The sequence below is a fragment of the Grammomys surdaster genome, unplaced genomic scaffold (genome assembly GCF_004785775.1).
Source record: "Grammomys surdaster isolate TR1022 unplaced genomic scaffold, NIH_TR_1.0 227, whole genome shotgun sequence".
NCBI lineage: Eukaryota > Metazoa > Chordata > Mammalia > Rodentia > Muridae > Grammomys > Grammomys surdaster.
The window spans coordinates 62,127-80,965 of NW_021604672.1; the positions used below are offsets into that span (position 1 = coordinate 62,127).

The following is an 18,839-nucleotide window of genomic DNA, read 5'->3' on the forward strand; positions in this document are numbered from 1 at the left end:
CTCCCTCCCTCCCTCCCTCCCTCCCTCCCTCCCTCCCTGTTGTCTGTGGATCTAGATGTAGAACTCTCAGCTACTTCTCCAGCACCTGTCTGCCTGCATGCTGCCATGCTTCCCTTTATGATAAGAATTGAATGAACCTCTGAAAAACTGCAAATGGACCCCAGTTAATTGCTTTCCTTTATAAGAATTTCTGTGGTCATCTTGTCTCTTCATAGCAATAGAGCACTTAATAAGACAGTAGATTAAAGTAAAAACCAGAAAGTATTCAGAGACAAAATAAATACACTTTAGGTCTTAGGAGACACTGTAGAAGTTCTGATAAGTTGGACATTTATGGCTAGCTGGATATTCATTTTAAAACACAGGAAAGATTTCAGGTCAGCAACTGATCTTTTTGTTTGCTCTTTGGATACAGGGTCTTTCTGTGTATCCTTGACTGTCCTGGAACTTACTATGTAAACTAGTCTAGCCTGAACTCAAAGAAATCCACCTACCTCTGCTTCTTGAATCATGTGCCTAATAATAGACTATCTTTTTTTTTTGTAAAAAAAAATTATTTATTTATTTATTTTTTCAAATCGTAAGTTTTACTTATTCACACAGGGGTTATAAACACAAAAAGGCAGAACATGGGGAAGGGGATGATACTGGAGTGTGGGTGTTCAGGAGGAATACAGATATCTTTCAGAACAGGGTATCAGCTGGGTGAAGGTTCAGGGGACAAGTCACTATGACTCTGCCTATGATTCACTTGTCCTTATCTAAGTTGGTATTATCTGCCAAGGCTACCTGTTTACAAGGTCTATGACTACTCAGGCTGGTAAATTTCTACAAAAGCTGCCTGTTTACAATAGCTTATACCCATTTGTTTCAATGTTTTTCCACAGAGACCCAAGACTTGGTGTTAGTATACATGTATGACAGGCTTATTGCTGATTTTAGGCCTATGGCTGATTTTAGGCCTTCAGTGTGTAGACAGGGCTGCCCCTGACATCTCCTCCCTCCTCTAAGTATAGAAGGGCTGTGGTGATTCTAATCTTGCGAAGGTGGGGATAGAGGCCTGACCTCCAGTAATTGGAGGGGACCTTGCAATGGCTCCGGTCCCCCTGTCGTTGTCCAGTGAGGCATGAGGGCCATACCCGTACTGATGTCTTTTTCCTGGAGAGGAGATACTTTTGACATCAACCCCTGTGCAGTCAGGCTTGTCCCTTCAGGGAACCCAGAGAGATATTTTTAACTTTTATTATTCCCTTGCAGCGCTTAGCCTTGGAGCCTAAGCAAGAATTCAGGTCGCCTGTCAGAGGGGGTTCTGGGTGGCCCCTCTCTGCTTGTTCTGGGGGTGGAAGTCCCCTCTTTTAGGTTGGGTGGAGATGGGTCTTGGGAACACCCTGGATAGAGTAACAACCTCATTTTGAGTCTCATGATCCTCCATAGCTAACTTATGATAATGTATTTGAATAGGTTTTGCTACCAAATTATCTGTTGTTACACAAAGTTAGCCTATTTAAGGCCCAGGGACCAGAAGAAATAAGCAAAAATAACCCAATTAATGGTCCCAAGATGGGAGGAAGTAGGGTTGACAGCCATGGAGAGGCTGAAAACCAATTCTTGTACCAGCACTCACTACTAGATAAAGAAAAACAAACAAGCAAACAAAACCAAAGCTAGCAGAAACAGGGAAACAATGACTATTAGAAAAGGTGAATGAAACAGAGAATCAAATGGTAGTTTATTTTAATGATGGCAACCGTGACAAAGCTTTAGCTGGATGAACTAAGAAAGAAAGGGAAATAGGAACATTGTTACCAATTTTAGAAGTAAACAGAGTTGTAAAAGAGTACTATAAGCCACTGTGTGCCAACAGGTAAGATGACCTCGATGGACGAAGGCGTCAGGAAGAGTAGGTCCCAAACAGAAAAAATGTGACTCCATCTATAACTAGTATGAGACAGAATCTACAGCAATCAGATGTTGTCTTACACTGGAAAGTCTGGAACCCAGTGCCTTCACTGCTGAATACCGTCAGACATCTAAACGCAAACTGAGCTTTTATATGGGCAGTATGATCTTGATATCAAAGCTAGACATAGGAAAGAAAACTGCAGACCTAAATGTCTTCTGAACATTTATGTAAAAAATCCTTAATAAAATATTGTCAAGCCAATTTCACATCGTATTATAGAGGTATAGACCACTACCAAGTGAGACTTAATCCTGAAATTTGAGCGTCACTTAGCACATGTAAATTGACGTAATGCATTAAGAGAATCAGGGTCAGATATGTACAGAGTCATCCCAGTTGCTATAGAAAAGGCTTTTTAATGACATCCAAGGCAGTAAAAGTGTCCAACAAACCAGAACCAGAAGGAAACCACATCAATTTAGCAAAGGCACATGGGAGAAACTCACCGTGATCAGTGTTCTCTGTGGCGAAAGGCTAGATGCTACTTCCTAAGATCAGATAACCACTGCCACTTTCTCATAACAGTCAGTTGGGGTTGTTGTCAGCATAATTAGACAAGAAAAGCAAGTAAATGGATCCATAGAAAGGGACAAAGTCAAAGTATTTATTTGTTTGCCAATTACAAGATCTTGCATACAGAATGTCATAAAGATTACACAAAAGCTGTTAGAACTAACTTAATTCAGCAAAGTAACAATACAAAGTTAATTATAGCTTAAATACTTAACATGTCCTATTTTCCTGGTAGTTTTTTATGTCAACACGATAGAACCTACAGCCATTGGAAAGAGGAAACATGGTCTTTCTATGCAGTCCTGGCTTTCCTTGGAGCAAGCTATGTAGATCAGGCTGGCCTCAAACTCACAGAGATCTGCCTGCCTCTGAATGAAATATAACACATTAGATTTTTTCTTTTGTGATTTCCCGTATTTATTAATTTAAGTCCAGTGTTAACAAAATCTTTTATCTTTTCTTATAAATGTTTTTTTGTTTGTTTGCTTTAAATTTTGGATAACATATGAATTAATAGGTTTCATCATGGCACATTATACATGTGTGTCAGTTGTTCTCACCCCTACCCCGCCCTGCCCTGTCTCACAATGCCATTGCCCCCCACCCCCACCCTCATGGCTGCTTCTCCAGTTTTTCCTCCTCTGCTCACTTATCACATGAAACCACTGCTTAGAAAAGTGTCTTTTTCTATATTTTTTTCATTATAGTAAAAACATGTTTACCATCTCAAGTGTTTTTAGGTGTAGAGTGGTGTGCGGCCGTGTTGTTCCATCCCCCACTTGGGAGCCCTTTCATCAGCTTGTGAAAGTGGAGATTCAGTCTGTGAAATAGCCCCCTCCTGTTGCGGGAAGTATTAGTAAAAAGGCACCTTCCAGCTAGTTCTTGGCATTCCCACCATGTTCCCTCTCTAAGCCCATTTGTGTCGGCAAGCTCTACAGCAGGACTCCCGAACTGCTTTCACCAGGCTGCTCTCTAGCCTGTTCACACAGTGAACAGTAGCTGTGTTTCCAGCTCTGGTTTGCTCATCCCTAGAGCCACGAGTTCCTTCATAGCCATAACGACCTGGTTGTCAGAGGACCCACTTCCCAGTAACCCAGTAAAACTAAGGCTTAAAGGTTAACCATTGGATTTATATACTAGCAACTATTCAATACACAAGATGCCCACACAATTAGAATTGTTATCCTAATTACCTAATCTTGATATGAATAACTACCTGAGACTGCTAGAGACAGGAGGGTGACATCTGCAGCCATTTTGCCTCCCCTCTTGTCCTCCTCTTCTCTGCTCCCAGCTCCTAGCTCCGCCTCCCTCTTCCCTGCCAATGACAGAGCTTCACTGCAAATACATTGGGCAGGAAATTCCTGCCACATTTCACCTTTTCTGTTAGAATTAAAAAAAAAAAACTTCTCTCAAAATAAAAATGGTTAGTAACAATTATATAGATTTCTACCAATAGATTATGGCTATGTAAGCACCATCTTAAAAAATAGAGCGGGAACATGGTGGCCAGGCTGAGAGCTAGCCAGATACGCCTTTTTTTTTTCCCTAATATCTCCTGCTACACCCTCTTCTCTTCTCCTCAGCCCAGCTGTCCTGTCTGTGCTGCTGGTTCTAATTGCTCTCAGGACCTGTCCTCTTTGTCACAGTGTCCTCAAGACTCACTGAAGTTGGGTAGTGTCTGTCATCATTTCCTTCTAACTTCCAGTCTTCAGGCTGGACAATTCCATCATGTGCACACACCACATCTGCATTTCTGTTCATCCCACACGTGCACTGTGTTCTTTCTCTTCATGGCTGACTCAGTGGCCAGGGGAAACAAGATGGTGACACAGTGGGCAACCTTGTTCCTCCTGGGAGTACTCTGGAGAAGGTACATGAGCTCTGTCAAGAGGCTCAGTGTCTTGGGCTGGAGGGTGGGTGCCTCTCGGCACTGCTCCTTGGCTTTTACCTTTAGCTTTGGCTTTGGTCATGGGAGGGCAGGAACACCCTTCTTCACTTTAGTGCCAACTTGGAGAAAAGCTAGAATGTGATTTTGATTGATTTAGATAATTTTATTTCTTGTTCCATATTTATTATAATAAGCAACATCATTGCCATTTTAATTTTTTAGAGTATCCAGGCTTCAAATTTTTATTAAGGTTGTTTAATAATGCACCAAATGAGCTCCAAATGGACTAAATATTTGCCAAATACTTTGTCTCCTTGAAAAATTAGGACTAGAAGAGAGTACTTACTAAAGTTCTTAAACCATGAGGCAGTAAAGAAAAACTGGAAGGAATCTTTATGACCACATTAAAAAAACATGTGACTGAAAATGACCTTGGGCTAGGACAGGGAAGTAGGCTCAGATACTTTGGTCATCCTGATAAGCCTTTAGAAACAGTGATCACGGGAGTGTTCACGTACTCGGGTTTAATGCCTTGCTTTTTCTTTGACTATTTGTGTTTATTGTCTTGCTTGTTCCTTGACTATTTGCATCTATTGTATTGCTAGACCCTCAACCTAGAACTGACCTTAATACATGCATATAATCAAAATAGTATAAAAGCATAAAGGAAGAGGGGCGATGGGGTAGGGAGTTCTAGGGAGGGGAAATGGGGAAAGGGGATGACATCTGTATTGTAAATGAATAAAATATCCAATAAAAAAAAAGAAGAAAAAATAAAATTGACTCGTGTTACCTGGTTTTTATTAAACACTATGATAAAAATGTGATAAATATTTGTTACAAGGAAGAAAAGCAAAAATCTAATAATATCTTTATGATATAAAGAGTTAATGTCTGCTATAGGAATGAAAGGAACAGAAAGTGTAATTCACAAACAGATTCAAGTAAGCATGAGAATTTAGTACCTGAGAATGACACATTTTAAAATCTGTGGGATAAGAATAGAATATTCAATATGTACAAAGTTGTTGGCCAAATATTAAGCCCCAAAACTTCAGTTCTGCATCAATCCATAAACCAGGATGAGTTCAGATAGACAAAATGTTTAAACTGGATTTCTAAGCAGAAGGACGCTGTATGTGAGTGCGGACTTGGGATTATGTAGCCTGAGTTTGGCTCCCACCTGTCCGTAAGTCACTGGCTTCGTGACCTTGGGCAGGTTTAATTAACCACTTCATGCCTCAATTTCCTAAGATAGGGATGACGAAGCATCTTCCTGTTATGAGGATTGAATGAGTTAGTACATGCAACAGGTGTAGCCTGGTGCATGTAAGAGCATTTGAGAGTAGTTGTTATCATCGTCACCATTGTCATCATCATTGGAGTAAAACTGTAAAAGCATTACAGGAAAATGTGATAGATACTTTTATGAACTTGGGGGTGGAGGAAATACATAGAATCATGAAATCATGAAAGATCAACAGATTCGCTATTTAAAACTGCACATGGGGAAGTACTTCTGAACAGTGAGTGAAGTATGGGGTCACGAGCCATAGGAGGGACAGTAGGTGAGGTAACATTGTTTTCTTGCTTCCTGCAGTAAAGCCAGGCCTGGCCAGTGCCTGGGAAGAGCTTATTTGAACATTTTCCACACTGTCGTGGTTTTCATTAGAGCTGCTGTGTGAGTTCTCCTGGGTGATGTAACAGACTTCCACAAACTTGGTGTCTTATGTAGTTTATTCACTTTGTTCAGCTCTGGAGTCCAAAAATCCAAACTCAAAGTGTTAATTTGTGTTCCTAAATATTCTAGGGGAAGCCTTCCTAATTTCTAGTGGTCCTGGGCCTTCCTCCTCCTGTGATATGCCTGTCAGTGGACTGACCTCCAGTCCTAGCCACTGAACTTAGGGACCTCCTTGGTCCAGTATGACCTCATCTTAAGTAAATGCTATCGATAAAGACCCTTTTCCCTGGGCAGACATGAGTTGAGGAAGCATTTTTGCCACAGTTTTATCCTCCCTTTCATGGAGAAAACAGCTGTAGGCCTGTCTGGGAGAGGTGTGCATCAAGGAAGTCTCCAGAACAAATCAGTAGCTTACTGGGAGCTGGTGCGAGTGAAGGCACATGAACAGAGGTACCGTGAGGGAAGCCAGAGAGCCCTCAACTAGTCATGCCCATGGCTTTCCCTGAGTTGACACTCCCAGAGGTTTGATGCTAGGGACGGCAGAGAGGTTCTAAGACTAGGAGGAGAGTATTGGTCAGCAGAGGTTGTGTGCTTCTAGCTTGTATGAGGCCTTGAGTGCAGTCTCCAGCCCTGGGAGATTGGAGTTGATAGAAACATAACAAATGTTTTCAAAGACAGGTAGGGCCAGCAAGGTGGCTCAGTGGGTAAAGGTGCCTGCCAGCAAGGCTGACAACCTGAGTTCATTCCTCCAAACCCACAGCACAGACATACAGATGCACACACAGACACACACATGCATGCATACTACCCAGAGTGCACATACACCTATTTTAAAATAAAATAAGAGGTGTGCATTTAGTTATATGTAATATTGACAGACAACAGTCATACACTAGGCCATGAAGAACAAATTGGAATGTCTAAAGAAGCTCTATTGTTAGACTTTAGCAGATTATAAAATTAAATACCAATATAAAAATTGTGTATATGGGTACGTACCTTATCAGGGGGAGGGTTCAGATTCGCATTAGATCCAGAAGGGTGTCCAGACCCATGAAGAGTGTTCACAGAAGAACTCTTAGTTTCAGAGAAAAAGACAATATATCTCTTTATAATCTCCAGGGAGTAACTTATTCCTTTAATGTATCAGGGTACAAACAGAAAAGTATTACTGGTCATGTTTACCTCTTGTCCTAGGATCTGAAAGTTAGCTTTGTTTTAAAAGTATATGTAAGTAATTTAGCCACATAAATAAAACAAAATCCTTACTTCCCCTCTTCTGTCAGCCCCTCCCTGCTCCTTATGGCCAGCTCCTGGTAAAAGGTGTCCTCCTGAACCTAAGGAACTCTGCTCTCCCCCAGAGGGCAGCTGACTGGGTGAACAGGTCTGCAGATGCCTGGCTGCCAGCCCCGTTGAGCACTGCTCATAGCTGTTCTTCTTGGACGCTGTCCTCACCTTGTCTGCTGCTTCCCTCACCAGCTGCTCTCCAGCCCCTTTCCCAACCCCTCCCTTTCCTTTTCTGTGAGAGGCACCAAGCTTTTCCCCTAACTACTCTTCTTCCTTGAAGGAAGGCTCCTAGGGGTTCTCATTCATGCCTTCAGTTTCTCCTGCCTTGGTGAGGTAGATGAGCCTGACCCTTAACTGTCTTCCTCACAGGATCAGTTTGTCTCCTGTGCATACTCTTTTCAGGTGTCCTGGTTTGTTCCGCAGTAACTCATACTACCCTCAAAATACTGGCAGTTTGACCGGTAGGCTTGTGTCTGGCCCAAGGACAAATGAAAATCTTGTTTCCTCTTTTTATTTTATATTAGCTCTAATGTCTTAGGAGAAATTTTAACTGAAATAACTTAGAAAACAAAAATCTGTCTCTTTGGTTGATCTAGATTATCAACGAACAGTAAAATGAAAAGGTTTCTAGCTTATATATTTCATAAAAGTGAAAGACAGGGATAGCAGAGAAGAAGGGAGCTAGCTTTGTTAATTAATATAGGAAATACTTGAGAAGATTCGGGGCTTGGATTATGAGTTCAGATGCACAGGTCTCCCTGTATGTGTGACCTTGGAGAGGTTCCAGTTTCTTAATTTTCCGAGTACACAGGACAGCAGACACCACTGGCTGGATTTAGTGTGCACCTAGATAGAGCTTAGGAGGCACTCTAGCTACTGTATTGTTAGCATTTCATGGTCTTCACTGAAGCTCAGCCCTGGAGCGGAGAGATGGCTCAGGTAAAGGGCTTGCTGCTCAAGCATGAGGTCCTGAGTTCTCTCCCCAGAGACCACATAAAAAGTAGGCACGGAGGCACATATCTACAGCAGTAGTGCTTCAGGGTGACAGTAGAGATGGGCAGATTCCAAGAGTTGGCCAGCTGTGCAGTCTAACTGAAACAGCAGTGAGAGACCTAAAAAGGTGGGGGGAGGGGGCCAGTTGTTGTGGTGCATGCCAAAGGCAGGCAGATTTCTGTGAGAGTTTGAGGCCATAGCAAGAGTTTCAGGCCAGTCAGAGTTACTCTGTCTCTAAAACAAACACACACACACAATAAATAAAAAGGACAAATAAGATAAACAGCAATAGAACATACACACACATGGGATATCTACTCCCTCCCCCATCAGCTTGACAAGTCACTTGCTGGGTGACCTTGACAATTACTTTACTTCTGCAAGCCTTGTTTGGCTTTTTTTTTTTTTTTTTTTTGTGCTTATTAGTTTGTAAAGTGGCAGTATCAAACAGTATCAAACCATCTTCTTCCAAGTCATGAAGTCAAGTGAGAACTTTGCTGTACAGAGGAGTGCAGAAGTGGATAGACTCATCCTCTCCAGGATTTTGTTTTTCTGCAGGTTTATTTTGAAACAACGTAAGGAAGTGAGCCGGAGTGGGAGGGCTCCCTGGAGGCGAGCAGGCCAACAGGACCTGAGAGCCTTCTTTGTGTTTGCCCTGACAGCCCTGACAGAGTTGGTAGAAAGTCAGTAGTGACTATAGGCTGTAGGTTTGGCTCTGCAGTTTTCAGAGCACCTGTGTGTGCAGTGACTCCTTTGAGCAGTCTATGATGTAAGGAGAAAGCCTGCACTCGTGACTGCTGCTTGGTACCTCCCCAGACACTCTCACATGTATGTGGAGGATGACCCCTCTGCTGCTCTTGATTGGTGCTAGAAAATGATGCCTTGCTGTTCAAAGAGTAAGCTGCAGGCTCTTAATATCATCCACCACCTGGGAGCTTATTAGGAGTTAAACGCCCATTCCCCCAAGGATGGGCAAGCACTTATATACAGAATTCTCTATTTCCAATAAGTTCCCAGTGATGGCAGCTCGTGGACCACAGTGAGCAGTGGGGTTCTAGAGTCTTCTCAAGCTGGTTCTTTAGATGAGTCTGTGTGCCCCCATTTGAGGAGTAGAAGATGAAGGATGCTCTTTATGTTTCCAGAGACTCTGCCTTAAGATACACAGCCTAGTGTAAATACGGCAGGGGTTTTCTGTTATGATGCAATGTGTTATAACCTACTTAACCTACCAACCAGTGTTCTGAACTCTGAGGAACAATGTGAGAACATGGTATCCCAGAAAGTTGCTAAGTGGACTGGGTAGGGAGAGGGGGAAGAGATGTTGTTTGATGCCAGTACATTAGCAATGTATCATTGGGCAGCAAACAGTGATAAAATGATATCACTGCAGAGGACGGTTTATGAGTGCTAAACTAAGATAGCTGGACGTAAGATTCATGGGGACATGGAGTCAGGTCTGCTACACTTGGCAGAAGAGTGATAGAAGAGAAGTAGGCTGATGCTCACATCAGTGACTGCACATGGACATTCCTGACTGCTCACAGGGTCACTGTGAGACGGCAGGGAAGGAAAGGCTGTGGGACCTGCTTCCCTCCTAAAGGTAGGTGTGAGATGTTGATGGAACTGCCCAGTAGGTATTCAGGCAATATCCTGGGGTTCCAGAGAGAATCCTAGCTGATGTTGCGAAGCTTGTGTGTGAAGCTATCTGTGTGGCTCAGCAATTCAGAGAGAGTCCTCCAAGTGAGAAGAGATGAGCTACAGACTCAAGGCCATGACAAAAGAGCCCTCTGAGGGGCCTGACCGAGAACATCTAGATTCTAGAGTGTCAAGGGTGGCTTGACTTTTCTCTTAATATGTAATAATGATATTCAAGTAAGGCTACGTTATTCACTGTCTGATGGAAGAGTGGAGCCCTGGATTTCTTGTTACTATTTGATGGCTGCTAGCTCACTATTTTCTTCTGTGCATTTTTAAAGGTCCTGAAAATTCTGGTCAGGGCAGTGGTTAATGGTATGACCGACCGAAGTGGAGATGTTGCGTCTAGCCTCAAAGGCAAGCTGCAGGAGTTGTTGGGCAGAGTAACTTCAAGGGTGACCAATGACGGAGAAGTCTGGAGACTGTATGCCCAAGTACATGGAAATGGGCAGAGTGAGAAGCCTGAAGAGAATGACAAGGTCAGTGCTGGGCCTCTGTCTGTCCTGGGCCTCTGTCTGTCCTGGGCCTCTGTCTTTGCTACCACAGGTAAAGAAGGCCTGCTTTTTTTGAATGAAGGATAAGATCAATAATCTGAAACATAAAACTAATATGCTTAAATTCAGTGTGTGTGTGCATGTGTGTGTTTGTGTATACATACATGTGTGCACATGTGTGAGGGAGCAGTCTCATGTGATATTCTCAGGCACCATCCACCTTCTTTGGGTGCTGACTTGGAATTTATCAAGAGAGCCTAGGGGACCCCAAGAATCCTCCATCTCTGCCTCCCTTGTACTGGAGTTACAAGCATATGCTATGTCAGTGTTTTGGTTTTTTGTTTGTTTGTTTGTTTTGTTTTGTTTTTTTTAAATATGTGGTTCTAGGGATTGAACTCAGGTCCTTGTGCTAACTAACAAGGCAGTTACTTTATTGACTGAGCCATCTCCCAGCCTTCATGTGCAGTATTCAGTACTTTGAATGATGGCCACGCTAAGACTTACAACATTCATCATTTTACAATTCATGTATTTCCTGCTGCCGTCATTCTGTTTCCTGCAGGAGCGTCTCTGTCCTGCTGCTTTACAGGAGGGGTCTGCAGTATTTTGCTCTGAGATGAGGCTTCCAAAGGGAAAAAACTTAGCCGAGAGGATGGGAGCAGGAAAATGCAGGTGCTTGACACTTTACAGAGATGCCTGCTCTTCCTGTGAGGCAGTAGGTTGCCAGTTCCACTCCATTTGTGCTGTTAGCCTCTTGTCTTCAAGCTCAAAGGAGCCCAAAATATCCAAGGTTGGGATCATTGTTTTGTGTTTTTTTTTTTCAAAATAGCCACAGCAAATCAAATGTACTCATGTGGGTTTGGAGTTAGCCACGGTACAGCTAATCCGTGGGATTCTTGTTGTTCTCCAATCCTTCCATCTGTACAGCTGGCTTCTACCATGGCCTTGTCAGCCATCAGAACACATGTTTCACGCATGCATGTGCACACTCCTACTTTCTGTCCCCTGTTGCTTTCTGATTTTCTACTCTTGCAAATAAGAGCACTCTTACCCGTGAGTCTTGAGTTCTCCATCAAGACTTTTGTTTCATTAAAGATGAAACAAAAGAGCCTTTTAAATGTCTGTGAAGTTATTTACCTGTTAGCCTGTTCATACCATTCCCCAAGCTCACTCCTCACTCTCTACTGTACTTCTCAGCTTCACAGCTGAGGAAGTCTTCACACTTCTACAGGTTTCTAAGCCTGACCTTCATATTTTCCTGGTTCTGGGAAAGGTGGCAGTCCAGATGCATCCTCGGTTTCTCGAGGTTGTTTGTTGCTCTTGGATGTGCATCCTACCCCTTCTTTGATGATTACAGAGATTCTGCCTCACAATGCAGATGCTGGTTTTTCAGTTTAGAATTAGTTCCATATGACTTTCAAAAACATTTGAAATGTGAATGCCCCTTGTTTTGAATGTTGTTCTTTCTCGTTTCCTAGGCATTCCAGTATCTCTCGAAGGCATACAAGTGTGACACACAGTCCAGTTGTTGGGAGAAAGATGCTACAGCATTTAAGGAAGTTGTTCAGAGAGCCATAGGACTCACACATGGTATTTGATATCCATATGTATTTCAATGCATTCTTCACTGATAAAATAGTATTAGTCAGAAACCAAGTTCTATTACAGGTACTTCCTGATTACTTCAGCATTTTGATATTGTTGTATTTCATTCAGAAACATTTATAGAACACTTTGGTCCAATACGATCAAACAGGACAGAGGCTTAAATCCTGCTTGAATAAGTGACATAGTTAATAGAACCTTAGAGTGTGAAATATTTTTCTACTAAGAAACCTTTATTATGTTGTTGTATTAAGGAAAATCATTAACATTTCTGTAACTGATAGTCTTAATTTATAAATAGAAGTGCAAAAAAAATCATCAAAACCTGTAGACCTCTGGATATTTAGCATTATATGAAAAGCTATGATATATACAAAACTATAAAATATAATTCCTATCTTTGGGTAATTTAGAGTCTATAATTTAAACCTTACCTTATAATAAAACCTTATCTCTTATAAAATTGTTTGCTTGTTAGATAAATATAGTGCAGGCTTAGACCACTCTTGCATTATCAAAAAACACTCAATTCAGTGGTGCATTGAATGTGGGTGTGTTATGCCCTGGGAACATAATCCCAGTGAATTAATAAAGTCCCAGTTTTTGAAATAGAGTCACGAACACTGTAAGCCTCCTAGTTCCCGGCCTAACGTTTACTGCCCTGATAGTGACAGCAAATTGGAGCCAGCAGGGAACAATGAGAAAGACAGAGCTTTGGAACCAGGGACACTAAAGCCCCAGGACCACCTTTATCATGTGCTTGATGGGTGACACTGGACCAGGGATTTAACGTCCCTGGGCCTTTGTTTGGTTGTAGGTAAAATGAGAGAATGCCTACCTGTGCTGTAGGGAGAATCCACCAGGGCGTTTCGTTTCACTGTTTACGCGTATTTTACATGTCCCTTAAGTGTAACTCTCTCCCACCCCCACCCTGTTTCTTTTGAAGTAGAGGACCTGGTCCACATGATAAGGAACTCAAAGATACGTAAGGAATGGGGATAAAGTTTAACTGCCTGTAAAGAAGTCATAGAACATTCAGATTGTTCAGAATGGGCTTAGGAGTTAATAATTCTTCTCGTGGCCTTTCAGATCTTTGACTGGAAGAATGTAAGTGTCCAGGTTCCTGGACCACCTAGGATTGGCAGATAAGATGGAAAGCTGAACTCAGGGGCTAGAAGGTAGAAAGTCTGAGGTGGTTACAAGTGAAGTCTGTTTTGGGGGTGCTGCAATTCTGTGGCCTGTGCTAGTCAAAGGGGAGATTCAGTCCTTTTACCTTTGTGGGTGTGATATTATGTGTGGGAAGCCCCGACTGATGTGCACTGTGTATATACTTAGCAAGGTAGGACTTACTCTGAAGAATATCTTCTCTACTTAAGTTTTCCCTCTGTAAACATCTCTGAACCCAGCTCTGTAATGGTCAGACAGACCCAGATAGTTTGTGTCATTACCGAGTGCTGGCTTTAAACCTGTCCACCATAACTGCAGGCTGGAGAAATACTCCAGAAAACCATCTTCTGGCACGCGGCCCAGGTTTTGTGTTACTCCCTTCCCCTTTTTTGTCTTTGTCCCCCACACTGTCTCTTTACCATACCCTTTGAAAATGAAATATGACACTTTAGAAAACTTGGTACCAGTTAGATTGCCAAGGGTAAGCATTTCCAGGGACTGTGGCATGCTTGAGACAACAGGGCAGTGCTGCACTGCAGAGCCCCTCTGCTGAGTGCTGCTGCCTTGTGCTGTTTACACTGTCAGGAGCACAGTCATTGCCAGTCTGTGTAGGTCTCTCCTCCCTCTCCTGCCCCCTCCGATGTCTATAATATGCTTTGGAAGAGAGATTGGGATGGGAGCTGATAGCATGTGTGTCCTTTCTGCTTTTTCTTGTTTTCTGTTAGATGAAAATTATTTTTTATTTATTTTTTAAGATGATGATGATGATGATTATTGTTGTTGTTGTTATATTGGAGACAAAGTCTTTCCTTGTAGTCTTGTCTGGCTTGGAACTCAGTTACTATGTAGACCTGGCTGGCCTTAGACCCAGAGAGATCCTGGGTTCTGCCTCTGCTTCCTAGTGCTAGGATTAAAGACATGCACCAACACACCTCACGTTAAGAATGAAGGATTTTTTAAAACTAGAAGAACTACAGATGTTTCTAGAATAAGCTACTAGGCATTAAGCAAACTGTATACCTCTTCTGTGGTGACAGCAACGTTTCCCTACTGAGAAAGAGTCCCAGTACCTGATTGACTGGGCCCTCTGAAAATGGGTTTAACATTGATAACTAGTGTGCATTCAGCGTGAGGCTTGGTAAAGTCTGATCATTATTCTGAAATATAAACATCCAGCCCAGGTATTATTGATGGCTATAGGTATTGTTAATTAAGATTAAAGCTATTTTACAAGGCCGGAGATTGTTTCTGCTGATTGCTTAGAGTTTACAGCTATGATCTGTGATGCTGTAGTTTTAAAATGGGATGTGCAATTTAGTGGACATAATTTTTTAAAATGTATTGTTTTATGTATAGGAGTGTTTTTCTTGCGTGTGTGTCAGTGCTCATTTGTATGCAGTGCCTGCAGAGTCTAGAAGAGGGAATCAGATCCCCTGGAACTGGGTTCTAGACAGTTGTGGACTACTGTCTGGATACTGGCAATTGAACTCAGGTCCTCTGGAACAGCATTAAGTGCTCTTAACCCCTGAGCCATCTTTCCAGCTCATGAACATAATGTTAAGAAACAAAAGAGAAAACAATGGATAGATCCCAGGCACCTTTCTGTGTAGAGGGCTGCAGTTGTTCTTACAAGGCATCAACAGCCGGTCCTCCTCCGGGAAGAATAAGCTCCCTTCAGAATTCCATCTCAGAGAAGCAGGTTTCCAGAATGCTAGAGGCAGAGTTTCTAGGGATGAGAGATTCCCTCAGTGCTGATGGCAGAGGTGGCTTGGGAGCCATGCTTACATTCTCAGAATGGAGATGTGCAGATTTGTTGGCGCAAGTTCTCTGAGAATACTATAAAATTTGGGAATTAAAAATGCAGCAAGCTTGAAACATGTGTTGTGTCACTTTGCTGGGCCAGTCAGATCAGCATCCATGAGTTCTCCTTAGTGACTTGGGACCATGGACAGCCCACTGAGATGTGCTGTAGCTGCATTAGTCCTCTGTGTGTGCCTTGCTTTCAGTGGGGCTTTGTTTATTTGCTTGCCTAATTCACTGGTGTGTGTGTGTGCGTGTATATGCGTGGGTATGTGTATGTACATACGTGTGTGGGATCCCTGCCTAATGCAACTCATCCAAATGCCCCACTTTTCTCAGAACTCTCCTTAGCAGTGCTCTCCTGTATGGGATAGATGGAAAGGATCGGAGTGTACCTCGGGTAGATGGGTGTTGCCCAGCATGCGCAGCCTGGGTTTCATTCCCCAGTTCCATCAAGGAGAAAAGAGTGAAGGGGAAGAAGGAGTTAGGGAAGTACATACTTCTAAAGCTTATTACTGTAAATTCGTAGTAAACGGCTGCTTTTTGATCCTGGAGATGATCTGTGCTAATGCTTTCCCTGCGTTTATCTTGCAGTGGCTATAAAATGCAGTGAGAGCAAGTCCAGTCCACAGGAAGCTGTACAAGCACTTTCTTCAGTTCGACTCAATTTACGTGGCTTGTTATCCAAAGCAAAGGTAAGAATGACCTTCGAGTTCACTAGAACTGTGGAGGGAAAGGTCATCAGCCTCAGGTCATGCTGCTAAAGAAAATAAATACATAAAAGGCAAACTGGATTGCACTTTACAAAGTGAAAGTGAGTAGAGATAACTATCAAAGCTGGGGCAGGCTTGGTCAGCACGGCTCTGCCTTCCGTTGTCTGCCTAGAGACGGCAGGAAGTCAGCTCCTAGAGCTGTTGTCCTCTGCCTCCCATTGCCCAGTTAAACACCTGCCACTCAATCCAAACATCTGCACAGAAACTATACATTTGCAGGGAATTTTAATAGCCTCTGCTTGTAGGTCAGTGAGGCCAGGTCCTCTCAGCACAGTGTAGCTCCTCTGTCCCCAGCACCTCGTCCTTGTACAGGTCAGAGCCAAGAATGGCATGAGGGCTGTAGGGAACTGAATCAGGAACCCTGCAGATCGATGGTGGAGCAGATCGATGCTCCACAGGTGTTTTGTTGTTTCTAAGCCTCAGTTTCTCTCCACTCCTCCTGCTTCATGGAGAAGGAATGCAGGTTGGTTGTGATTTGTAAGTACTTGACTCTTGGTTCAGGAAACACAGTGTGTGTTCAAATTCCCTGACTAGAAGATGTTTTGTCTACCCAGAACACTGCAGCACTGTTTCTGTCAGCCTGTTAGGATGTGCTGTTGAACAATACAAATTATTCAATTCAGACGAAAAAGATGTATAGCAAGCCAAATAAATTACATGTCATAGTGAGACAGCTGTCTGCTATCTGCACATGTGTGCTCATAAAATCTTGGGGCTGATTTTCCTGACTCACCAGGCGTGCACAGTAAATAGACTTTTGTTTGGATGAATGAACATCATTCATTCAAACACTATTGTCTAACATTGACAAAAGCAGTCAACATTTAAGAACAGAGCAGAGATTTGAACCCAAGGCCTTAGGCCCTCTGGGCAAGTGTTCTCTACCAGTGTACTATAGTTAGAGAGCTGTTGAATCTGTAAGTTCATGCTCACAATTTCTAGGGTCTGAGCAAATGCTGCATTGCTGCTACACAGTTGCATCCTGCAGAGAGCACTGGGACTCTGGATTGCTGTGTTGACTCAGTGTTGTGTCTGTGTTGCTTGGAAGAAATTGTCACCTTTTGATGGCCGTACTGTTTTTACATTGCAGCAGAATTTTACAGATGTGGTAAGTGGAGAAGTCTCTGGAGAGATAGCCAGTGAAATAGCAGCTGTGAATGCTCTGGAAGCAGAGCTGCAAGACCTCAGCAACCAGCTTCGAAACCAGTACTGACTGACTATGAGAAGCAGCTTGTGACAGTCACTTCTGCCTTCTCGAATTCCTCCAATACCTGTATATCTAAAACACAAGATACCAGTTTTTAAAATAAAATTGTTTGCCGGCAAACGTACTTCTTTGTGACATTCTCAGATGTTTGCACTTGTGAAGTTCATTAAACAGAAAGATTGTTTGTCCCTTAGTCTGGTTATTGGTAAGTTCAGGGTTTGCACTCTTGAAGCTTTCTGGCCTAAGGATGAGGCCAGCACAGGCTTCATCCCTGCCCAGCCTCACATGAGCGCATCATTCTTTGGAAAAACTTAGTATAAATGAGGTGGGGGGACAAGGCTCAGACACCACAAGCCTGTGGAATCATTAGCTTGGCTCCATTACAGTCCAAAAATGAGAAAAGAGTGGACTTGATGCTGGAAACATTTACACTTGTTGGGATCTTGTGTCTGTGTCACAGACACAGACTTAGCTAAGTTGGAAGTGTGAGTGTGGTTTAACTTCCAAATCAAGAAACAAGAAAGAAAAGAGGGGACACACCCACATTACGACTCTACCGTTAACTACTAGGAACCAGGCTGTTAGCTCTTCATGGTGTCACTGCCAGGCCCAAAGACATTGTTTCATAAGCTTATTGTAGGTAAAGACAGCTAGAAGTGGTGCCATATATCAAACATGCCTGACTGCGAGGCTTGCTTAGTAATATCAGTGGAAATGTGCACTGAAGGCAGCTGCTGAGTACAATAATGTCACTACAAAAGTCGAAGAAAGGAACTGTTAGGTTTCTGGCCTGAGTTGTTCACTTTTGGGTTCCATGCATGGTGTAAACCACTTGTCCCTTGTATTTTTACATGTTTTTATTTATAACTGGGAATAATTTCGACTCTTATTTTCTTTCTGGTTTTAGCTGTCTTTGGAATTTAACATTTCATGATTGATCAACATAAAGTAGTCTTAACACTTAAAGGGTCTTTAAAAAATTTGTTTCATAAATTAATTTTGTGTATGAATGCTTCCCAGTTCCAAATACTCTAGTCCTTTAACCATCTGCTTCTCTTTCTATTATCATAGTCCCTTAACCATCTGCTTCTCTTTCTATTATCATTCTGGCTTTCAAGGGGAATAAATATGTCCTAAAGTTTCTGCTCTAAAAGACAATACTACTGAAAAATTTCAGTAATGTGAGATGGTAATAGGTATTGTGATTTGGGGTCTATTTAAGTCATTTAGGGAAGCCATTGAGGAGTGGAGTGGGTGGGTGAATATCAGATAGGACATGAATGTGGATGCTGGGGGCAATGTGTGGAGCAAGGTTTTAAGTGAACACTTTTTCAGTACCAAACTGGGAACCCTAGCAGGTAAAAGAGAAATGGGAAGAAAAGAAATACCCAAAAGAGGAAATCAAGTGAACAAATGAATCAGTTTATTCTCCTTTTAGTTCAAGGTTGGATGGCCACTGTGGTTATAGTGGTCACAAGTCACATTGCAAAGCAGTCGCCTCCATTCTGTTGGCTTCTCCATAGCTATGCTGGGTCACAGTCTCTCTTTTGTCATGGGGTGTTTGCTCAAAAGAGAGCTACTGATGTCCTCCTTTAGAGGTAGACCAAAAATGAAAAAAGAAGTGATATGGCATGGTGGGTGTGGAATTGTGGATGTGGAATGGCGGATGTGGAATGGCGGATGTGGAGTGGCGGATGTGGAGTGGCGGCTGTGGAGTGGCGGCTGTGGAGTGGCGGCTGTGGAGTGGCGGCTGTGGAGTGGCGGATGTGG

The 18,839-nt window shown here is 42.7% G+C and overlaps 1 protein-coding gene across 1 annotated transcript in view; it reads left to right on the forward strand.

Annotated features, from left to right (window-relative positions):
- The window catches only part of Ttc27 (tetratricopeptide repeat domain 27), a gene marked incomplete at its 5' end in the record, with an annotated part of 78,795 nt that extends 61,602 nt beyond the window's left edge, over window positions 1-17,193 (forward strand). Inside the window, 4 exons of the mRNA XM_028773440.1 lie at window positions 10,305-10,502; window positions 11,996-12,107; window positions 15,684-15,784; window positions 16,953-17,193. Coding sequence (XP_028629273.1) covers window positions 10,305-10,502; window positions 11,996-12,107; window positions 15,684-15,784; window positions 16,953-17,075 — 534 coding nt within the window. The remainder of the gene's footprint in view (window positions 1-10,304; window positions 10,503-11,995; window positions 12,108-15,683; window positions 15,785-16,952) is intronic.
- Window positions 17,194-18,839: the final 1,646 nt, after the last annotated feature.